The sequence below is a fragment of the Aythya fuligula genome, chromosome 9 (assembly GCF_009819795.1).
Source record: "Aythya fuligula isolate bAytFul2 chromosome 9, bAytFul2.pri, whole genome shotgun sequence".
NCBI classification, from domain to species: domain Eukaryota; kingdom Metazoa; phylum Chordata; class Aves; order Anseriformes; family Anatidae; genus Aythya; species Aythya fuligula.
This window is the reverse complement of record NC_045567.1, coordinates 25,286,969-25,307,189: the sequence shown is the minus strand read 5'-3', so window position 1 is coordinate 25,307,189 and position 20,221 is coordinate 25,286,969. Positions and strand designations below refer to the sequence as shown.

The 20,221-nt window shown below is 43.5% G+C and overlaps 1 protein-coding gene across 1 annotated transcript; it reads right to left on the bottom strand.

Annotated features, from left to right (window-relative positions):
* Positions 1-1,154: 1,154 nt before the first annotated feature.
* STRIT1 (small transmembrane regulator of ion transport 1) lies at positions 1,155-5,349 on the bottom strand. The gene is made up of 4 exons (XM_032193524.1): positions 5,325-5,349; positions 5,124-5,208; positions 1,342-1,441; positions 1,155-1,259 (listed from the first exon to the last, which is right to left on the bottom strand). The coding sequence occupies exons 2-3, from the start codon at positions 5,134-5,136 to the stop codon at positions 1,347-1,349; spliced, it is 108 nt and encodes a 35-aa protein (XP_032049415.1). The 5' UTR covers positions 5,137-5,208; positions 5,325-5,349; the 3' UTR covers positions 1,155-1,259; positions 1,342-1,346.
* Positions 5,350-20,221: the final 14,872 nt, after the last annotated feature.

Genomic DNA, 20,221 nt, shown 5'->3' with positions numbered 1-20,221 from the left:
TGAAGGCTTCAGTCCTTTCTGCTAGTCCACAGTGAGGTGGAGATCATTAAAGTGCGACACGTTCACGTGAACTTTAGAGCAATAAGACTGACCATGGAGCCCAGCAGCACGGCTGGCTTTTGTCACATACCTCATGTGCATGGTCTGCAGCTCACCTCTCTTCTGTGCTACAGACTTCTCCCAACACTGCAACCAATGTTAAAATGATGGTTTTCCTCATGTTGAAAGCAGCACTCGCCTGCTGCTACCACCAGGCAGTTCTGCTGCTTCTCTGCAAACAGCCTGCGGACTGCCTGGGAGTACTTACAGCTGTGGCGAGTTGTGCACCTGATGTCAGATAGTCACCCTCAGGCACCAGGGCAGCACCACCTGTCCTCCTGCTGCAGGCCTGAAGGATGTTTGTCCACCTGTTTTCAAAGGCCTCCAGTAATCAATAACATTGATTATTATGCTTAAAAACTTCTTCCAGCACGTCTGTGTCTTTACCATATAGACAGACTGTATCTCACCTGCTGGTTCTCCACTAATTCCTGCTGTGTGTCACCAAGAAAAGGTTATTCCCTTCATTTTTTATTAAGGTTTTGAAGAATAATATTTTCTTAAGTTTTCTCTGTTTTAGGCTGAACCACTTCAGTGTGTTTATTTTGTCCCTGGTTACATGTTATAAATCCCAGTTCCCTGTTGCTGCCCTCCTCTGAATCCCTGTATTTGTCCTTTAAAACAGTTCCTGAAAGGTGTCGAAATTTAATTTTCACCTATTGCATTGCATTTTTTCCAGAGCAGTTACTTAGTTTCATTCTAACACCGTTCCCCTATATCCCGTTTGCTGCCAGCAGAGGGGAGCTGCAGGCACGCCACAAGCCAGGCCTGGCATGCCAAGCAATGACCTCAATCCAGCCTCATGGCATTTAATTCAACAAGAACTGGATTGGATTCCAATGCAAAAAATACAAGATAGGGCCCTGAATATCATTTATACAGAAAAGACGAGCAGTTAATTTGGATTAACTTCCAGGCAGGTATCTGACCTACCACTGGACTCCAAAAACCACTCACTCCATTACAAAGCATTTGAAAATCAGGAAATTGGTTTAATGATTCTTCCTACCAAGCATTTCACACCTTTGTTGCAGATAAAAAGTATACACCATATCTAGAGTTGATATTAAAAATAATTCATTTTATAGATATTTTTGTCATTCGGCATTCCAATTTACTTTCAGGTTCTTCCAGTCAACTTCATTGGAAATTATTCTGTCCTGTAAGACAAAGAAAACTACATTTTAAAGATGGCAATGCACACCAAAGCAAGCAGGGGTGGATATGATACAGGTCACTTACTTCTGTCAGGAGAAGACGATGTAAACCATCAGGGCACAACCCACGATCCAGCCAACTGCAAGGAGAATAGGGACAACGAGACGGGAAAGTGGGACTGGGGCTGAAGGACAAAAGAGGATCTTTTTCAGAAAGGTCACATTACAAAACCGTAATTATCTCAGAGCAAAAAAGATACCTGTGAGCTTGGGCCACATCTATGACTGCTATTTTTGGCACGGAGTCACCCTGTCTTGGCACACATACTACATATACATAGCAAAGCCCCGAGAAATTTCCACTCTCTGGGCTCTGCAATCAGATAGGCCAGAGGCTTAGCACTTCCAAAAGTACCAGAGTGCAGAGAGGAGACAGAAACGTGCTTCTGTCCTTGGGCTCCACAGGTCATCGGGAGAACATCTGGGCTGGACTGCACTGATGGCAGCTCCCCCGGCAGATTCAGGCTCAATACCCTGACAGCACCTTCCAGAAGCAAGTCTCATGAGGTTGGCAACAGTAAATTAAACACGCAGTGATTAGTTAATACTGTACCTGATTAATTTAAGATTGGTGTGCCTGGGGCCACAAAGAGGGGATGCCTCCAAGGGATGTTTGCCAGGCACTGTGCCTCAGGAGCTCACAGCTCATCTCGGTGCCTTTTGTGCATGGTGTCTGACTTAGCCCTCTCCTCTCCTCTTACTACAGTGATACATGGTAGTTATGGTTCATGCAATTATCCACTGAAAGGGTTTTACCCACATTAAAGGAAGAAAATAACACAAGTTTCCAATGTGATTGTCCCACCTGCGTGCCTGAGTTGGGCCGGACACAAAGACATGATGTCCTGCCTGTCCTGTCCGGCAGTACCAGAGCAAGCTAATAAATAACGGAGACACAGAGGCAAGTGCTGGTGGTGGTTCTGCAAGAAGCGTGCAGAAAGCAGGAAGAGGCCTTTAAATAAACAGGTGTCTGTACAGCATCAGAAGTTCACAGGCCCTTCCATCAGTTTGCTGCAACCAGCAGAAGGTTGCGAGAAAGCAGCACATCAGCCTTTGAGGTTGTATTAGTTACCAGCATACTGCAGCACGTTAACATACACCTTTCTGCAGTTAGAGTTCCAGGTGTTTTAAGGGATTGACAAATTATCTAAAACTATTCACAACACCTTGCATAGTTTAGACATGCCATGATAGTTTAGTTTCGACATGCCATGATACTCCGTGGTGTATCTACAGAAAGGAAAGAGAGCACATAGATAATCTGCATGTGCTGCCATTGAAATATAAAGCCCATAAGCAACCACGCAGCACAAGAATAAAACTCTGCTCTGAAATCAGGTGTCCTGCCATGGGGGAATCCCTTACCCATTTTCTTTAAAGACTGTTTGACCCTTTGTAAGGGAAAGCTAGTTCTGCTGGGAATCATTTCTCTTTCCTTGCCACTTTTTCTAAAGGTCCTATTACCACTAAAGGGCTGAATCCTACTGGAGTATGTGGAAGTATTTTGACAGAGCTCTGCTCGCTTGCCAAGGTGTCTGCTGAACATGGTGTTGTGTTATATGAGATGTGGTTTCAATGCAGGAAGGTGAGAGGAGCAAGCAGTCGCTGACGGGCCAGCAGGAATGCTGCGCCCAGCATTGGTCAGGAGGCAGCGAGCAGCTGGCTCTGAGGGATAGGGTTTCACGGGAGCCATTGGGAGTACTTGTGTTTCATGGTTTAAGAACAGAAATGAGCGTGAGATGATTTGCTGTGGTCTCCTGCACGTCACGGGACAGATACCCTGAGCTAGAGTAAGGTGACTGCGAGGAAGACTGCATGTTATGCCACGAGTGGGAGAGGCTGCAGCATGACATACGGACATGGCACGGGGATGTCCCAGCAGGTAACCCATTTGCTGGGCCTCAGAAGAAGGTGACAAACTCCAAGGTTCCAATATTTGGTCCACGGGAAAATTATCCCCAGCGTAAATCTGACAATCAAGTACCACCCTCACCACGGAGCAGGGCTGCACACACCGGCAGCCAGAAGGAGCCTCAGCACAGCCCGGTTCTCAGGCTGAGGTGGTGATGAGGTGTGGAGGGACAGCAGCAGAGCAGGACACTCCTAAGGAGCTGTGCTTTGGAAAGAAATAAATTACCCTTTTACCAAAACCTGCAGGTAACCAGCCAACATCCTAAAATGGGAGGTGTCATTACAATTACTATTCTTATGGCTGCAAATGGGAGCAGAACAGTGAGGGAAATATGAGTCGCTGAGCAGCAGCCATGAGCATTGCCTCCAAACAGACCAAGGAAACCAAGCCCAGCCTCAAGCCAGAGCCTGCTGAAGTCAAAAAGAAAAATTCTGGGTGGCAGCAAGGATGGATAAAATAATCTCGCTGTGACCGCTGTACCTAAATTGGTGTTCTAACTAAGAATTACTTTCTTCTTCCCCCATTACAGTAATTTTTCTCTAATTCAGATATGAATTTATCTCAGAATACACAGAGAGGAGCTGGTCAGAGTAGCAAACACAGCACTTTTGCTCTGCTACAGGAGAGCTCCTCAGTCAAACAGACTGAGCACCGCTCCTGGAGCTGTCCACCACGGTATACCCAAGGAGCAGTGACACCGAGGAATCCTCAACCACACGACACAGCAGCAGAGATTTCCAAGCTAGGTACTCCCTAAATATACTGAGAAAATTCATCTAGTATCTATATTCTTTTTTTTTTTTTTTCTTTCTTTCTTTTTTTTTTTTTAAAGACATTTTATCCAGAACTATAAATTTGCTTGGTTTTACTGCCTGTACTTGGTCAACCAACTACCATGAGCACATCAATGCCTGTGGTCTCACTGGGCTGCCTTCATCCCTGAAATGCCTGAGCCCAACAGTACTGACAAGGATGGGTAAAAGAATTACCCCGACACACTTGCAAAAAATTCCCACTTGATTTAAACACGTACAGGCCTGGCAGGTGAAGAGGTGAAGTTTTCCCCTGTTCAAGCTTGTCAAGCTCGAACCCACAGACTTATGCTCCCTGCTCCAAAATGCCTCAGGATTTTGCTGAAGTTTTCTTTGTTTCATCTCAGGAAGCGACACATGGCCAGACTACTGCCCCCTCACTGTGATGGCAGCTTGAGCTCCACGCTAGGCAGCAGAAACTTGGGAGGGAAGGTGTGAGCAACCCCTCAACTAAAAATTCCCTTTACGAGGAAGAGTGCTGCCTGAATAGCTGTGTGCACAGCTGACACCACATTTAAGCTTATAGTTCTTTTACCATCCAAACCTCTCACAGTGAAACAAATAGAAAGCAACAGTGACTACAAAATGCATTTTTATAAAATGCCTTTTCTCATCTTCAGTGGATTTGTGCTTATAGCAAATAATACATTATTAAAACTTCACTCTGCTCGGTCACTTGGGCTTTGTGGGGTTAAAATCTAAACTAATGTGAGTTCACCTAGCATTACACTCAGATTTCAGCTACACAGTACATTTAAATTACTGGCAAACATAACTCCTTTTGCATGGTTTGGTTTAATTATGTTCAACAACTTAAAATCACTACTACAGAGGACTAAAGATGACAAAACTGGTAGAATTCAAAGATACAGGAGGAACCCAGGCTACTTTAAATTCACCGCTGCTAATGCAATTAGCTTTTAAACTCTTCCACTTTCTTACTAGAAAGTAACATATGGTATATCAAACAAGACTTACAACCTTACAAATAACTGAGTATTTCCACTTTACATTGCTCAGAGTTATGATTTTTAAGAATATATTGTTACATTAATCACATTAACATTTAATTGTGCATCTTACCTGGTTCTGCCATTCCTCCCTCTGCTGGTTTTATTGACAAGATTTAAGGTTTGCCTCTGCAGTTGTTCTTGTGAGCCTTGGGATGCTTTAAATAGAGCAATATTTGGAACGTGCTGCAGCTGCCTTGCTTGCTGATGCCAGTTTTTGGCTATATGCATTCAATTGTTTAAAAAGACAGGAGTTCAAGGTATTCAAGCTTACCTCTTCCTATTCCTGCAATTGCACATCTGTTTTAAAAGAAAGGTGAGCAAAGAGGGGTCGTTATTTGGTGAAGAAGAAAAACGAGGGTGAGGACAGATTTATGGTCTCTTAACAACATGGTAAGTTTGTGTAATATTTATGTGCATCCACATACTTTGAACATGACAGGGATCCAGTTCATTTTTAATCTCCCATGTCTCCTCTCTTCCCCCTCCTATCAAAAACCAAAACCAAATCCTAGTTGGTAATACTTGTAAATGCAGTTCTCTTAATGACGTTAGTTATTTACTAAGCATCACCAGTATCTCGTACTTCACAAAGCACACATGCACTTTTAGTGTCTTGCCTATGAAAGGTTACAATGTACAGCCACAGCTTTTCATTATTGCTATGAGTAGTAGCCAACAAAATTCAAGGAAGGCACATTCCTAAAACAATCTGAGAAGGAGGTTAATCAAAAACAATTATAAACTGCAGTCTCTAATTCCGAAGGAAAAAAAAAAAAAAAAAAAAGAAATGAGTGCCAGATCTCTGCCAAAAGGACAAACTGAACATTAGCTTGTATCCATACAAGGAATGCTCCATATAAAGATCCCTTGGAGTGATCCTGGCCATGGTCTTTGACCAATAAGCATAAGAAATTCACTTAAAGCTTACCAGGAAAATGAAATCCTGTACAGAACATTCAGAGGAACATGCAGGTTGCATCACACATCAGTGAGGAGCCCCCAAGCAAACACTTTCGTTCAGGCATGGGAGGCCATTTTATCTAACTTTTAGTGAGTTTATGCATAATGCCACTTCAGAGGTATGCCTAGATACTAAATGAAACTGGGATGCTTCCTGTGTGCTTTAGAAATGGAAAAGAACACAAATCATTGTTCAAAAGCCACCACATATTACAGGTGTTTTGAAGTGATCTCATCTGGATGTTTGCAGAGTTCAGTGGGACTGATCATGTTCTCCCAGGAGATGAGACAGGGCTCAGAAACACATAATACAGATCTTCTAAAAGACATTCCCGTCTCATGTGTTTGTTGATTAAAGATTAAGTACTTTACAGAAAAAAAATATATATATATATATTAAATTTCAGTTACCACCTTGCTTCAGGATCGGCTCTTCTTTCAGTGGCTGTGGAGATCACACCTTCCTTAGAGCTACTGTATCGGGCTGCCTGCAAAAAGGGAATTAAACCAAAGTTAGAGTCTAGAGACCAAGGTGGACAAAATACGGCTCTTTAAGCTGTCACAATTTAACGTGTTCTAAAGCAGATCAGAATCCAAGTAATTATTTTTTAAGGGACTAGAGCTATATTAGAAATATATAATAGTTATATTAGAAATGCAGTCCCAGTCCCTCCCAACGGGGTGGCTGATCCTGACAACAGGAGCTTCTTTCCAGAGATTGCTTCTCGCTTCCGTGCCCGCACCCACAGCCCCTTGGCCACAGAGGCAGAGCAGAAGGGTGCAGATGCACACCCAGTGCTACATCTACAAAACAGCTGGGGGAGACAACTTCCAAAATACCCTTAGGAAAGGTAATTAAATATCTGGTTATTTTTTCATGGAAGATGTTTTTTTGTCCTAGATGCAAGAATGGAAACTGTGGGCCCCAGGCTACACATGACTTGTATCCATCTGCAAAATATTTTCATTTGGAATGAACAACAACAACAGCAAAATGGATGGCAATGGATTATTTTAAATACAACAATTATTTGTATTGCTGCGATCAGTGCCTTAGAGACCATGCTGACATACACAAAGTGGCTGAGCAACGTTCAACTCTGGCAAAACTTTACTGAAGACAGTTGTTTTATATCAATGATGAGCTTAGCTTTGTATGAATTGGTTTTGTTGCTTACTATAAACAGTTCCCGTGTTTTGGTCTTCTGAGTTTGGCAGGAGTTCTAAGAAGATTACAGAAAAATAAGTGAAGCCAAGTCACCTGAGAATTTTGCATGGATTTCTGCAATCAATACCTTGACCAACCCACTCCTCAGTCAGTTTGTGCCCACTGGCTCTTAGGTTCTTGTGTTTCTGTTTGCATGATGAGACACTGCCTGCTGAAACTTACCAAAAGACTTCCACTGGTTTCTAGAGATCGGTTTGAGCAAATATTGTATTGACATAACAACTAAAATGGCAAGTTCTCTGAGTACTGATGTTTTCAGGTACAGAATATGCCGAGTATGACTCCGCTGCTGGCTTTTGCCCTGCATTTTTCAGCAAGATGGTTCCCCTGAAAAGATGCTTTGCTCAAGCACAGCATAAGGAACTGATTTTGTCACTGTTGTCCAAAATGGGCATTCTCTTAAAATAAAACTTGGGATTATATAACCTTTTATTGTGCAATGCACAATACATAGATAGTATCATGTCATCTTGAGACACAGGATAAATAGCAAGCTTTGCACTCTTTGTTCAGCTTTGCTGAAGAACAATAGACTTTTGAGATAGAATCCGATTTGTTGTAAAAAGAAATATGAATCTGCTCCCCGTGTCATACGTTTATGAAAAACATAAAACACAAAACTCTGATGCAATAACTTCATTTGCTGCATAGCTTTTCCTGTAAGAATCCTATCTGGTTTGGGTTCTGCTATTTATATATATATACATCTGATCTAATGGAAATAATTTCTACCATGAACCATGTACTCCTAACAAGACGATCTGACCTTCACAGATTGGGATCTTTCCAGGCTTAGTCGCCCTAAGCAAGGACAGAGCGTCATTGCTGTTCAAAACGGGTTTGATAACTACTACCCTCATTTAGCTGCAAGCACAGTAAGTGTACTCTGCAAATCTAAAGCATGAGGCTAGGAATATAAAAGTTGAAACTTCAAAAAATGTAGTACAACAATATAGACATTATTTTAAACATCACATCTTCGGTTTGGAATAGAGGAATGAACTGCAGACATAACATAGATTCAGTCCAACAGCCAAAAAAGCAGGGCACCAGTTCCAAAATCTAAGAATCCAGGAGAGTACACAGTGTTTGAGAAAAAATGCAAGAGGATGATCTGTGGCAAATAAGCAGCTACTTTTTTTACCAGCTGAAGAATACAGAAGAAAATCAATTTCCTCATTTTGATTTGTGTTTCAAATTACATTATAATTCGCATGTGTTTTTGCTCCCTCTGTGTTTGTGCTGGAATGCTAAAATACTCACTACTCATTGTTAGACTCAGATGGTTAACTCTGGTCAGCTGTGAGATCCCATTTTTTTTGCTGAGGTACTCAGCAGATTAGTCTCACTTAAAGCAGTATTTTGAGCAATCTTTTTGACTTTGATGCTGTTAACTGCTCAAAGCTAGGAATGCACTTTAAATACTTTAAATGCCTTCAGTGCTTCAAGTGAACTAGGGCCAAAATTCAGAGGAGGAACCCGGTCGGCCAGCGGAGCTATAAGTTTTTCTGGAAGAGAAAGCCATTTTAAGGGGAAAAGCAGTACCTGATGTTTTAGAAAATATTAAGTTCTTGTCTTTGGATACATGTGGGCTTTGCCAAAAGGAAAAAATTAGAAAAAAAATCAAAAAGGGGAGAGGCTGCAGTTGGAGTCACTGGCTGCCAGGCTGTAATGAATGCAGTTGTTCACAAACTCATCTGCTTCCCAGCAGAGCTGCCCATGCCGCTGGCTGTGGGGAGCAGCCAGAGCCCTGGGCTGGCTGCTCAGTTGCTGTCCTTGTGCCAAAGCGTTGGTGAGGGCTCTGAAGGCACAACGTCCCCAGCTGCGTGCCAGCCTGGCGCTACCAAGTGCCTTACTCTGCTGATCCCTATCTTCTGGCTATTCCTGCAGTGAGCCGACACCCTTTGAAGGGCTGACGGCAGCAGCATCTGAGTGATTTAACTGCTTCTGCCCCAAAACTGTTGGGGAAGGTCTCGGGAGCCACTGGTGCTGCTGGTGCCAGGCCATGCACCACCCGCAGCATGCAGAGGACCTGAGCGGTGGTCAGAGAAAGTGAGAGGGCACGGGGCAACAAGGGCCTGCAGCCGATCCAGAAGGAACAGTGAGAAGAATCAAGCCAACGTTAGCAGAAATGTATCTGTATGGCTCTTTAACCAGTAGACAGGGGCCACAAGGCCTACAGATGGAGTGCCACACCATGCAGCTGGCAGTTAGCTTTCCTTTAACAGTGGGCACAGTCCAAACGCCAGAGACAGCATCTCCCAAGCCAGCCGCCTTGTTTTCACAGAGCCCAGGGCAAACATCTCCCCTTCGGGCCCCCTCTCCCTGCCCTGGTGCTGCTCCCCACAACGTGTTAGGGAAAGACTGAGCTCCGAACAATCACACATCACCTCAGTAGGAGGCAAACCCTTCCCCTTTTGTACCACAGAGTATTGCTCCACAGCACAGCCCCCCCGAGGAATGCCAGGAATACAATAGAGAAAGCAAACAGAGGCTGCTTGGGAACAGCAGCACAGATGCATTAGCTTGTGTTACTTCTGGTGGATTCGGGTGATTTAGTGTCTGACGTTTGAGAAGCAACAGCCAGAACACCTCATTAAAATACTGGCCGCTTTGCAAAAAGAATTGGCAATATTTTTCCTTTAAACAACTAATACACTTAGAGTACACTCTGATCTTTGTAATTTTATCAGGCAGCTGGATATCAAGTATGGGAATGCCAAATTTAAGTTTTTGTAGCCTTCTAACACCTAAAAGTCTACATGCAGCATTCAGTAGGCTGGCAAATAAACATAGTTTTGCAAATCCTATACAATTTGTATAAATACCTCTAGGGTCCACTGCTTTGTGTTAGAGTAGAGGGACACATCAACTCATCTTCACAAACAGAATGACCCAAGGAATAAATCTTTAAAACTTTGTAATATTGGCACTAATTTTTTAAAAGTCTTTCTTCTTTTAAATTTTCCTTAAAAAATGGTTTACTACATATATCAAAGGCTACATTTATATACCTTGACGTGTATTATTACTTTGCCATACTCTCCTGTGACCTGCAGACTAGCATGTGAGAAAATCAGATCACTGCATTCACAAAATAGATGTGCATATGGGAGATCTGTCCAGTGAGAGACATTTTCTTCTTAGTCACACCCATCTCGACATTTGAAAACTCCCTTAAAATTGCTAGATTACTTCCACTCATATCTACAGCAACAGAATAACAACAGAGCATTGACTTATTTGATAACTGAGTGACTGAGACCTGAAAAAATCCATTTTTAATAAATGGAAGCTTAATGCTTTAAGTATTTAATTCCACGCACTACTTCCTATGGCTCAGGGTACACACCCGAGGCAGGACACTTCAGCTGGATGCTGAGATATCTGATGAAGAAAAGCTACAAGCATCATTGGAAGTATTCTAGCTTAGAGAAGCTGCAGTATCAGTGGAGACATTTACACGTGCAGTATCATTTCTGGATTAGCTCCCCAATGGTCTCTAAAAACAATGGCTGATAACGATTTTGGTTTGCCTTTGCATAGCTTCGCTTCAGTGGCTGCAGAACAATTGCTAAATACCTTTCTCACCAGCACCGGTTTGTGAAGAGACTGCTCTTTTGGGTAAACTGACGTTTTGTGCTCAGGGTAGGTTTTTACCTTTCCAGCTGTGAAACTCAAGTGGGGAGCAGAAGCTTCCCTCAGGTGGTGGATGGAGTGGGGAGGAGGCCAGGAGCCACAGGGGAGGCTCTGACACAAGGTGCTGCAGCAGCCCCATACCTGCAGCCCCATATCTGGTGCTCGTTTGTCTCAAGCGCTTGGGTTTCACCGTGATGCCTTGGCAGAGGCCAAAGAGGAGGAATTTGCTGAATATTCAGTGACATTCTTGGCTGTTCCCTTGTTCTAACTCCTTAAACAATAACTGAATTGGTCAGCCGTGATGCATATTCCAGTTCTTGGTTCAGCTCTGAATTTCCTACCAGACTGAAGATAGAGCATTCAGAAACAAATGCGGGCTTGTATGAGTCCAGCTCATGTGCTAAGCAAAGTTGCACAAAGGCTGAAAACATTTTGATTTGATCTTATTGTGCCCTTTGAAAGAACACTGGATCACGCCAGCAAGGAATATAATGGAGAAAAAAAAAAAAAAAAAAAAAAAAAAAAAAAAAAAAAAAGCCAAAAGGAAAAGAATATATTCATTAATAGATTGTGAAAAGCTTGCTAAAAAGCTGCATTTATCTAATATTTAAATAATTAATTTCTTTATTTGGACATTTCAATTAACCATAAAACCTGGTTAAAGAAAGAGCAAGATTATTTCAATGTCCTCTTTTGAATAAAATGAAGGATTTCTTCAGAAGCTTTTATTCAATATTTTCCCATGTATTAAAAAGCTTCAGTGTAATCAAGTATAAGCCAGACATGGCATTTGTGCCCTAAGGTCACACGCACCCTAAAGTGCTCCTTTCCCAGCAGAAATCCAGATGAGGATTCTCTTTTCCTACAAATGGGAAAAAAGCAAGCCTGAACAAGGGTAGCAGGTAGTGAATGGGGACAAAATCCGAGGCAAGAAAAAACAACTTCTGATAAAGCCAAAATACCCTAAGGTCAGCAGGGAGACAGTGAACTGTACCAGCTGCAAGGAAGCAGCACTTACATGAGTAGCTGAGAGCTCTGCACTGCCCAGTTGCCATTTCCGAGTGTGAGCTGAATCTGCGTGATATTGGGATGAGACTTGGCACTGTCCTCCTGTAGGCATGGGTTTAGCGCTCTGTAGCACGTTGTGGACAGCTAGCCAAAACACATGTTCTCTCTTGCTTGACTTGTGTGCACATTTGTCTGGATTTTATACCCTTGTGGAAACAACCACCTCTTTTCATGGTCCATCTACCTGTGGGAGAACAGGAGACAGATCGTTGTTCCCTCCCTTCTCTGTAAATTACATTTTCCTGTCTAAGTGAATTCTATCTGCAGGGGAAAATTTATGGTTTTAAAATTACCAGAACAAATCACTTAATAATTCGAAACAGCTTTGCAAGCCTCGAAAAGCCAGTAGAAAATTCCCAAGTTTCATCCAACCAGAAATAAATTTGTCAAAAAAATATTCAGCAATTGCTACTTTCATGCACAGACTAAAAATAATAATGATAATAATCCTATTTGCAAGAACAGAACTAGCTTTACTATGCTAGACAGGCAAACACCAAGTCCTTAGAGGAAGCACGGTGCAGAGCAGCAGCTCCCATGCTGGTGCTGCAGTACCCTCCTGTGGCAGACGGTGCAACTTCAGGTTTTCAGGGGGCTCGGGCTCTGCTCTGTTGGATCACTCAGCTGAGACCCTGGGGTTAAGTGCACACAGAAAAGGTGGTGGGCTTTCTTTTTCTTTTTCTTTTTCTTTTTCTTTTTCTTTTTCTTTTTCTTTTTCTTTTTCTTTTTCTTTTTCTTTTTCTTTTTCTTTTTCTTTTTCTTTTTCTTTTTCTTTTTCTTTTTCTTCTTCTTCTTCTTTTTCTTCTTCTTCTTCTTCTTCTTCTTTTTCTTCTTCTTTTTCTTCTTCTTTTTCTTCTTCTTTTTCTTTTTTTCTTTAATGAAATACTCTGCACTTAAACTTCTCTCGGGAAAGATGTACTTACAGTTTCAGGCTTTGAGAAGGACGAGGAGTGTTTCCTACCCCTGCAGTGTCTGCCCCTGTTTAAAAGACTCCTGCTGCAATGAAAGAAGATGAAGAGGGGCACCAGGGCCTCACAGACCTCAACCCACAGTACGCACCTACACAAGCCAAGAGCTGCTCAAAAGTGACTGAGCACAGGCGTTTTGGCTGTTGTTCGGATTACATGAGATTACATGATACAGCGTAATTGGGCTTTACCTTGCCTTTCAGGACTGATGGGTTTATAAATCCTCATCCAAGATAAAAAGGTCGGTGGTCATTTTTGTAAGGCCTTACTTGCACATAGAAACTCACCACTTTAATCACTCTGCTTTAAGTTAATTGCTGCAAAATGTACGCAGAAAGCCTTAGTTCAGGAACAGGCTTTCCTCAGATTCAGTTTACTCTCATTTCATTTACAGTAATCTGAAATAAGCTATCTTTAACCCTCATAAAGAGCATGTTATCGTTCATAATGGCTTAAGTGCTTTACAATCATGTTGCAAGTAAAAGGGCTCACAGATAGGCTCAAAGGCTAAGACAAAAATGAAAAGAAAATACTTTTGGATATTTTTTAAGGGAGATAATCTCATAAAATAGCCTTTTAATAAAAAGTTAAAATTTAACGCAAAATCCAAAGCATCAGCTTTCTGTATTGAAATACTAACATTTCTTAACCAAGCCCATTACATTAATGATCTGTAACGTACTGATCATGTCCTTGATCCCTTTCTCCAGCTCCTTCACCCTGCAGGTAACACTCACAAACCTGGTGGCACCAGGTCCCGCATGCAGGACACCCAGTGGCAATATCGCATGGCATCGCTTGGTACCGCGCTCACTCTGGGTGTCGGGGCAGGTCTGGGCAGCGTGGCTCTGTGCACTTTTAAAATAAGCTCAGGTTTTATTCAATAGGACCCCAGAGACTTCCCGCTGAAGCCGTATCCTTCACGCAGAGTTCCAACTAATGTTATCTGGGTGGTGCCAAGCCATGCCAGCCTCTCCTCCTGGCTAACACAGCTCTGCAGCAGCAGGGTCTGCAAAATGTGTCAAGAAAAGACCTACTGAAACTAAAGTAGTCTTAAAAGTCTAGTCTTTGCCCTTTGCCCTATGCCAGCCACATATTTTATATGTATACATACAGAAGCCCTCACCTCAAGTGGGTGTCCTGCCACCCTGCGCCTCTCTGATTTCAGTGAAACTGCCCCAAAAGCATGAGGTATAGCTGCCAGTCACTAAGGTCAGCATTTACACCTCTATGCTGCACCCTGGGCTCTAAAACCAGCCCAATGAAGTAAGGAAACCCTCACAACGGAGACACCTAAAAATACTCTCCCAGGAAATGCTGGAGCACAGGGGCGGCACAGCCGGCTGCAGCCCCGTCCCGCAGCGGGTGCACGAACCCTCGGGGGCAGTGGCACGGGGCTGGTGCTGCACCAGGTCACCAAATCCGCCCAGCTGAATGGTACCTTCCTGGAGAGAGACAAATAAATGTGAGCCCTGGCACGGCGCCAGCAATTTGTGTGGTTCGTTTATTGCCATTTTACAGCATATTGACCAATTTGTGGGGGGTAGAGAGAACTTCCTGCTAGTAAAATAAATGAATAAATAAATAAATAAATAAATAAATAAATAAATAAATAAATAAATAAATAAATAAATAAACCATAGACTACTCCCTGTGCTAGTAAGTAATACGGATAAAAGGAGTTATTTCAGGCATTCCTGGCTCTATTTCATAAACAGTGTCGGATAGCCTAGCCTTTAAACTGCAGCTATTTCTGTTCAGTCTGCCAAATCAATTATTTGCATCCTTTTCTGGCTGTGAGGTAAAGCTCTCCCTGGTATGTCCACCGAGCTCATGGTGAGAGCATCTGACCGCTGCAGCATCCAAGCACGGGGTAACAGCCTGCTGGCGGCCCCATCAATTACAGCTCCCAGCCACGTGGAAGCAAGGGATCCCACCAAATAAACAGCCTCGTCTTTAACCACTGCACCTGGAAATGCATTTTGAAATATAGCTTCAAATAATATTAACAAATTCCTGGTACTGCACTTATCCCTTATTTAAAGGGCTTAAGATATTATATCCCCTTCTCTTTGTATAAACCAATTCAGGTTATATAATGCATGTGGATTTGCTTTGACCCAGTTCCAGATGGCAATATATTCCTAAGCCAAGGCTGTACAATTGCAATTTGGTGGAAAGCAGGTCAGGATCTATTACACATCAAAACTCTCAAACTGTGCTGAATATCTCAAATTAAAAAGGCAAGTAGAAAATAACCCTTGTGTTGGAATGATCCTGCTGCACTACCTCGCTCATGAATTTATATTGGGTGCATATTTTATCAGTTGGTTTGCTGCTTTTCAACATCCAAGCTGCATGCACAGCTTGTTGTGACAAACCAAGGGACAAACCAGGGCTGGGACTGCACAGGTACAGGAGGAGGAGGGCACCAGCAGCCATCCCAAGCACAGCAGGTGAGGATCAGACACGGCAAGCCTGAGGAAGACACCCTCTACTCCAGAGTAGCACAAGCACAAGGATTTCTAAGCCTCAAACCTGGTGAAAGGCACAGAAGCCATGCGTGCTGAGGGCAGGAGGGGGCACATGCTCTGGGCAGGACTGCGCCCTCTGCTCCTGCTCTCACCGCGTGCAGCCGTGCTGAGAAAAGGCCCTTGGAGGTGAGGGAGCAGGAGGTGAGGTGCGGAGAGGTAAGGAAGGGATGCAGGGCGAGATCTCACAGGCAATGGGCTTGGAGGCTTGCTGGTACTGACCCCTTCTCCAGAGTGTGACTGCCAGGAGGATGTGTGGCTCTCAATGCTCATATATATATATATGTATATATACATACATAAACACATACATATATACACACACACACACATATATATTTAAAATAATAATAATAAAAAAGATGAGCTCTCTGGAGCAAAACGGGCTTCCTTCCAGCAATGTGAGGAACACAGCTGCCTTTTCTCTCTCTATCAACATCTCCTGCACACGCAGGAAGTCAGACTGCTGATTTCCTCAGCTAACTCAGGGCCAGGCTTAAAGAAACCCATTAAATCCACTAATTTCCAGCCTCATCCTTCTCAGCACATGATGCCAACGTTGCCCGTGAACTCTATTAGTGGGCTGCATGTTTGGAGAGATCTGATTTGTCCTCAGCTCCTCAGTTCAGGCTGCACCACGTTGTAGGAGCGCACAGACTGAGCTGGTCTCTGTTATAGTAAAGCACAGTCCTGTCCAAAGCAAAAGGAGACACAAGGCTGCTCAGAAGCCAAGGGGTTTGGGGCGCACACTGATTTGTGAAGGGGTGCTGTGGGAAGGAAGGGGCGCGGAGCTCGGCAGGGACAGACGCAGAGAGCTCGCAGCAGCCACGCAGCAGGAGAAGGGCAGGATGGAGGGCGGTGAGCAGCACCTGCTGGTACCCACACTGCACAGCCAGCACTGTCCTGCCCTGCCAGTGAGAGCACTGCCAGGGGTCTGTGGCTTTGTAGGAGAGGGTGCCTAAAACTCTCCCTCTGCTCTTAGAGTGCTTGTAGAGTAAGCACGGCTTCAGTCTGTCTAAGTAGACATCGTTTATTAGCTTATGTTCTATGTCACTAGCACTACTGCTACACTGAATTAGTTATTTACTTATTCCAGGCATATTTATAATGCTGTCAGGAAATACAGTATTCTGTATAACAGAGAGAAAAAAAAAAAAAAAAAAAAAACAATTGTCCCGTAGGTACTAAAGCTTCACATGCAACAGTTTTCAAAACTAGATGAATATCGGGTGGGCTGAAATCCTACAGAGCTGTAACACTACAGGGGTACTGATGATCATTTCCAAATAACTTATTTTTTTCTTTTTAGACGACCAATCCTAAACAAAGTCATCCATATTCATCACACTCATTATTTGTGTCTCCAGCTACGTGAAAACCCATTGCCTCACAAATTAATGGAGTTTCAGTGAGGCGAACTGATTTTCCCCAGTGCATCCCTGGAGCATCTTTGCATATATCTCTACAGCAATGAATCAATAAAACCTTACCCATGCCAACCCCCCGGCTAGTCAAGGATTGTTCCCACAGACAAGTTGCTGTAAACAAAACCTCCACAGCTAAAACAGACTCGCACCCTCTGTTTGTTATGCACCATCAAAGGACTGTCTGTACTACCTTTGGCAAAGCGCTGAACTTCAGACAAACAAATCCTTAACAACAGCAGTGTCTCCTACAGGCTTCACTGCGTTTAGCCATGTGAAGCTCTTGCCTGTGAACAGGGCTTGGCCTGCTGGAATGCCGTCACGGCAGCATTCAGCCACAGAAGGCTGGATGATGTGGATGCTGCTATCCAACAGCTCACTGATTCAGATGTCTACGACGGTTATTTTGAAAGTTACCCTTTGTTTTCAAATGCAGATTCATTCATGTTTTGCCACTGAATTTTAATTTCCTGAAATAAAGTATTCTGCATATGCTACTCCGTTTCCTTTCCCCAATTTTCCAGAAAGCTGGAAGAGTTTAAATAGGGCCAAGAGAGGGAAAAGCATCTGAGCTAGTTCCAACTGTACCTCGAGAGCTTCTGCTTTGCTCTGTGTGAAGCTCCTGGTCTCCATAGTTACAAAAAAAAAGTTGGGAAATAAAGATTGAGTGTTACCTCAAACACTCCTATCCAGAAGAAAAAAGCTGCTGGGAAGCTGCCTGAGGGCCCGCTGGAGCGTGACTCCGTTCTCTGCTGCTGGGGACTGAGTGGCCAGCTCCTAAGGATGATGATATCTGGATGCAGATGGGTTTTGTTTCCCTATGACACTATTCCTATGGACAAACAGGTGTATTGACTCTTGACAACATAATAAATGCACAGTGCAAAGCGATGTGTGCCAGGTTGCCACATGGAGGGGCCATATGGACAGGCCAGAACCATAAACGAAAGTCCCCACGTGTTCTTTTCCAGCAGGATGCTTGTTGGCTGAAGGGGAAATTTGACTGAAGGACAGCTTGCTGGATTATTTTTCTAAAATCAAATAGAAATTGATAACTTTTTTTTTTTTTTTAAGCTCAGAAGCCTGTTTCACACAAATTGCCAGATACTTACTAATTCAGCAGCTCTTCCTCTACAGTTTGGAACAGCAAAAAGGAGAGGAACCAGGACACAGGTAACAGAAATAAAATTCTAGGCAAAAGAACACCACCAAAGAATATGTGACTTCTCTAAATCTTCCAAACCTGGCACCCTGAGCATCTCCTAGTAGTTCTATTAAATACACCGAGGTTTGAACCAGTCCCATGGAAATGAAGGAATCTATTCCAGTTTAGAGCTAAGAGCATTATTAAGGCTTGCACTGATAGGCAGGTAAAAACCCCAAACTGCAAAAGGCACCAGGATTACAATAACTTGCTGACAGAATGTCTGTTCTGCAAGTATGAGATTGTCCCTGCAGCAAAGTCATCTGACAGTCGGCACTGCTTAAATTTGCACACAGAAGTCACAAAGCTGGGTCCAACCTTAATGTCTGAGTGAGCATCTTATTAAACATTGGTGAAAGTGTGCGGGCAGCTATCTAGTTATTCTGTCCAGCCCCATAAAGGTGCGAGCATTGCTCAGGGAGCCAGGTTACTGTCAGCATCCTACCACACTTCTGCTGTCAGCTTCGCCCTGTCCCACCTCCACTCGTTTCAGCACAGCCCTGGAGCAGCCGGCAAGCTCATCCACATCCAGCGTGACTGCGATGGGAGATGGCTTCACCACTACGGAGAAAACGGTGTCAGAATTAGTCAAACCACTTCTAACTTACAGAAGATGGCTGAGATATTGTGACAGTCACTTTAGATTTCCCAGCTGCTCTTCCAGGAGTTCTCTCCTCTGTGAGAGCAAGAGGAAGGCCACCTCCTCCCGGAGCACCGTTCTCACCCCCCCTGCCCGCCACGATGTACAGCAACATGGGATGGCAGCCTGTTGGTTTGGCTGAACAGACCATTCATCGGCTCTTCTCTTGCCAAGAAATTGTTCTTCAACCTCTTAGATGAAATAGGAGGAACAGTAACAGAATATTATCAGGGTTATATATTTATCCCTTGAAGTTTTCCTATTTTTTTCACTTTTTCCGTACCCTCCCTTCAATGAAAGGCATTCCAATCACACCAGCAGTGATTTTTATGGCAAACGATCAGATTAATTTGTCTATTTTAAAAAGAAATGCTTAAATAGATACCTGTCTGCATGCTTTTCTTCTATGGCTTTTCCAGCAATCTTCTCTCTGCCTCCCCTTTGTGCCATTAGTGAAGAGCCGAGCTGCAGGTAACGTCTGATCTCTGCAGGCTACAACAAATCACATCTGCATGGGGCCAGGTAGCTGGCTTCTCACAGCTACACAACGCAGCAGCACCCATCTGCTCTCACCCAGGCGGTCAATTATCGACACCGAGTTCCGTTTCCGAACTGCTCTCCTCCTGTTCATCCTTCACTCCCAGTTTCAGGTTTCTCCGAAGCCTCTCCCCATGTGTGAGACCAGGCGATTTGTATGCATGGGCTGTGCAGTTGAACAGATGGGTCTGACAGCAATGGCATATTCTTTCACAAAAAATGACAGGATAATAAGTGGAGATCTTGTTAAACTTGGCTACCACTAACGTAACTACTTGTTTACTAATATTTCACAGCAAGGCAGACTTGCTGACAGTGCTCTATTTGCCAGCAGCTGAATGCACTGGCAGCTGCTTTTTCCTAGGCTTAAAGAAAAAAAGAGAAGCAACAGGGCCTTCTGGAGGCAGTCTGCCCCCCACCATATATATTATATACATTTGGACTCAAACAGATAAAGAGAAGCAATTCAGAACACAACAAGAGGAGCAAACAATTGTTTAGAAATGAAAGAGCTCAACTGTTTTTCCTAAGAAAAAACTACCAGGTATTTAAGGACAGGTGTAAGGATATCCACTTACCTGAAAGCAGTAGGGCTGTGGCTGCAAAACACAACTTTTTCAGTAATTTAATGAGAGACTGGGCAATATTAGAAGAATACTGAAGCAATTTGTGTCCCACAGGATGGAGACGAGGAGGTGAGCTGCTCTCTGGCACGCTACAATGTGCAGCTCCTGCCTCAGAGCCTCACGTCCAGCTCTAACAGGATAATTCAGGTTGAGAAAAAGCCATAAAGGCTTTAATAGACTTATACATCGAGTAATCCTGCTTAGGTCAATGTAAAGTGATAAAAAATGTCAGGCGTGCTTCCTGTTAGGATTATTTTTCTATGCCTAAGTACCAGCCTGCTGTACTCCTGGCATGACAGAGACCTTTTGCTCCAAACCAATGTGGATCTTAAAAACAACAGGC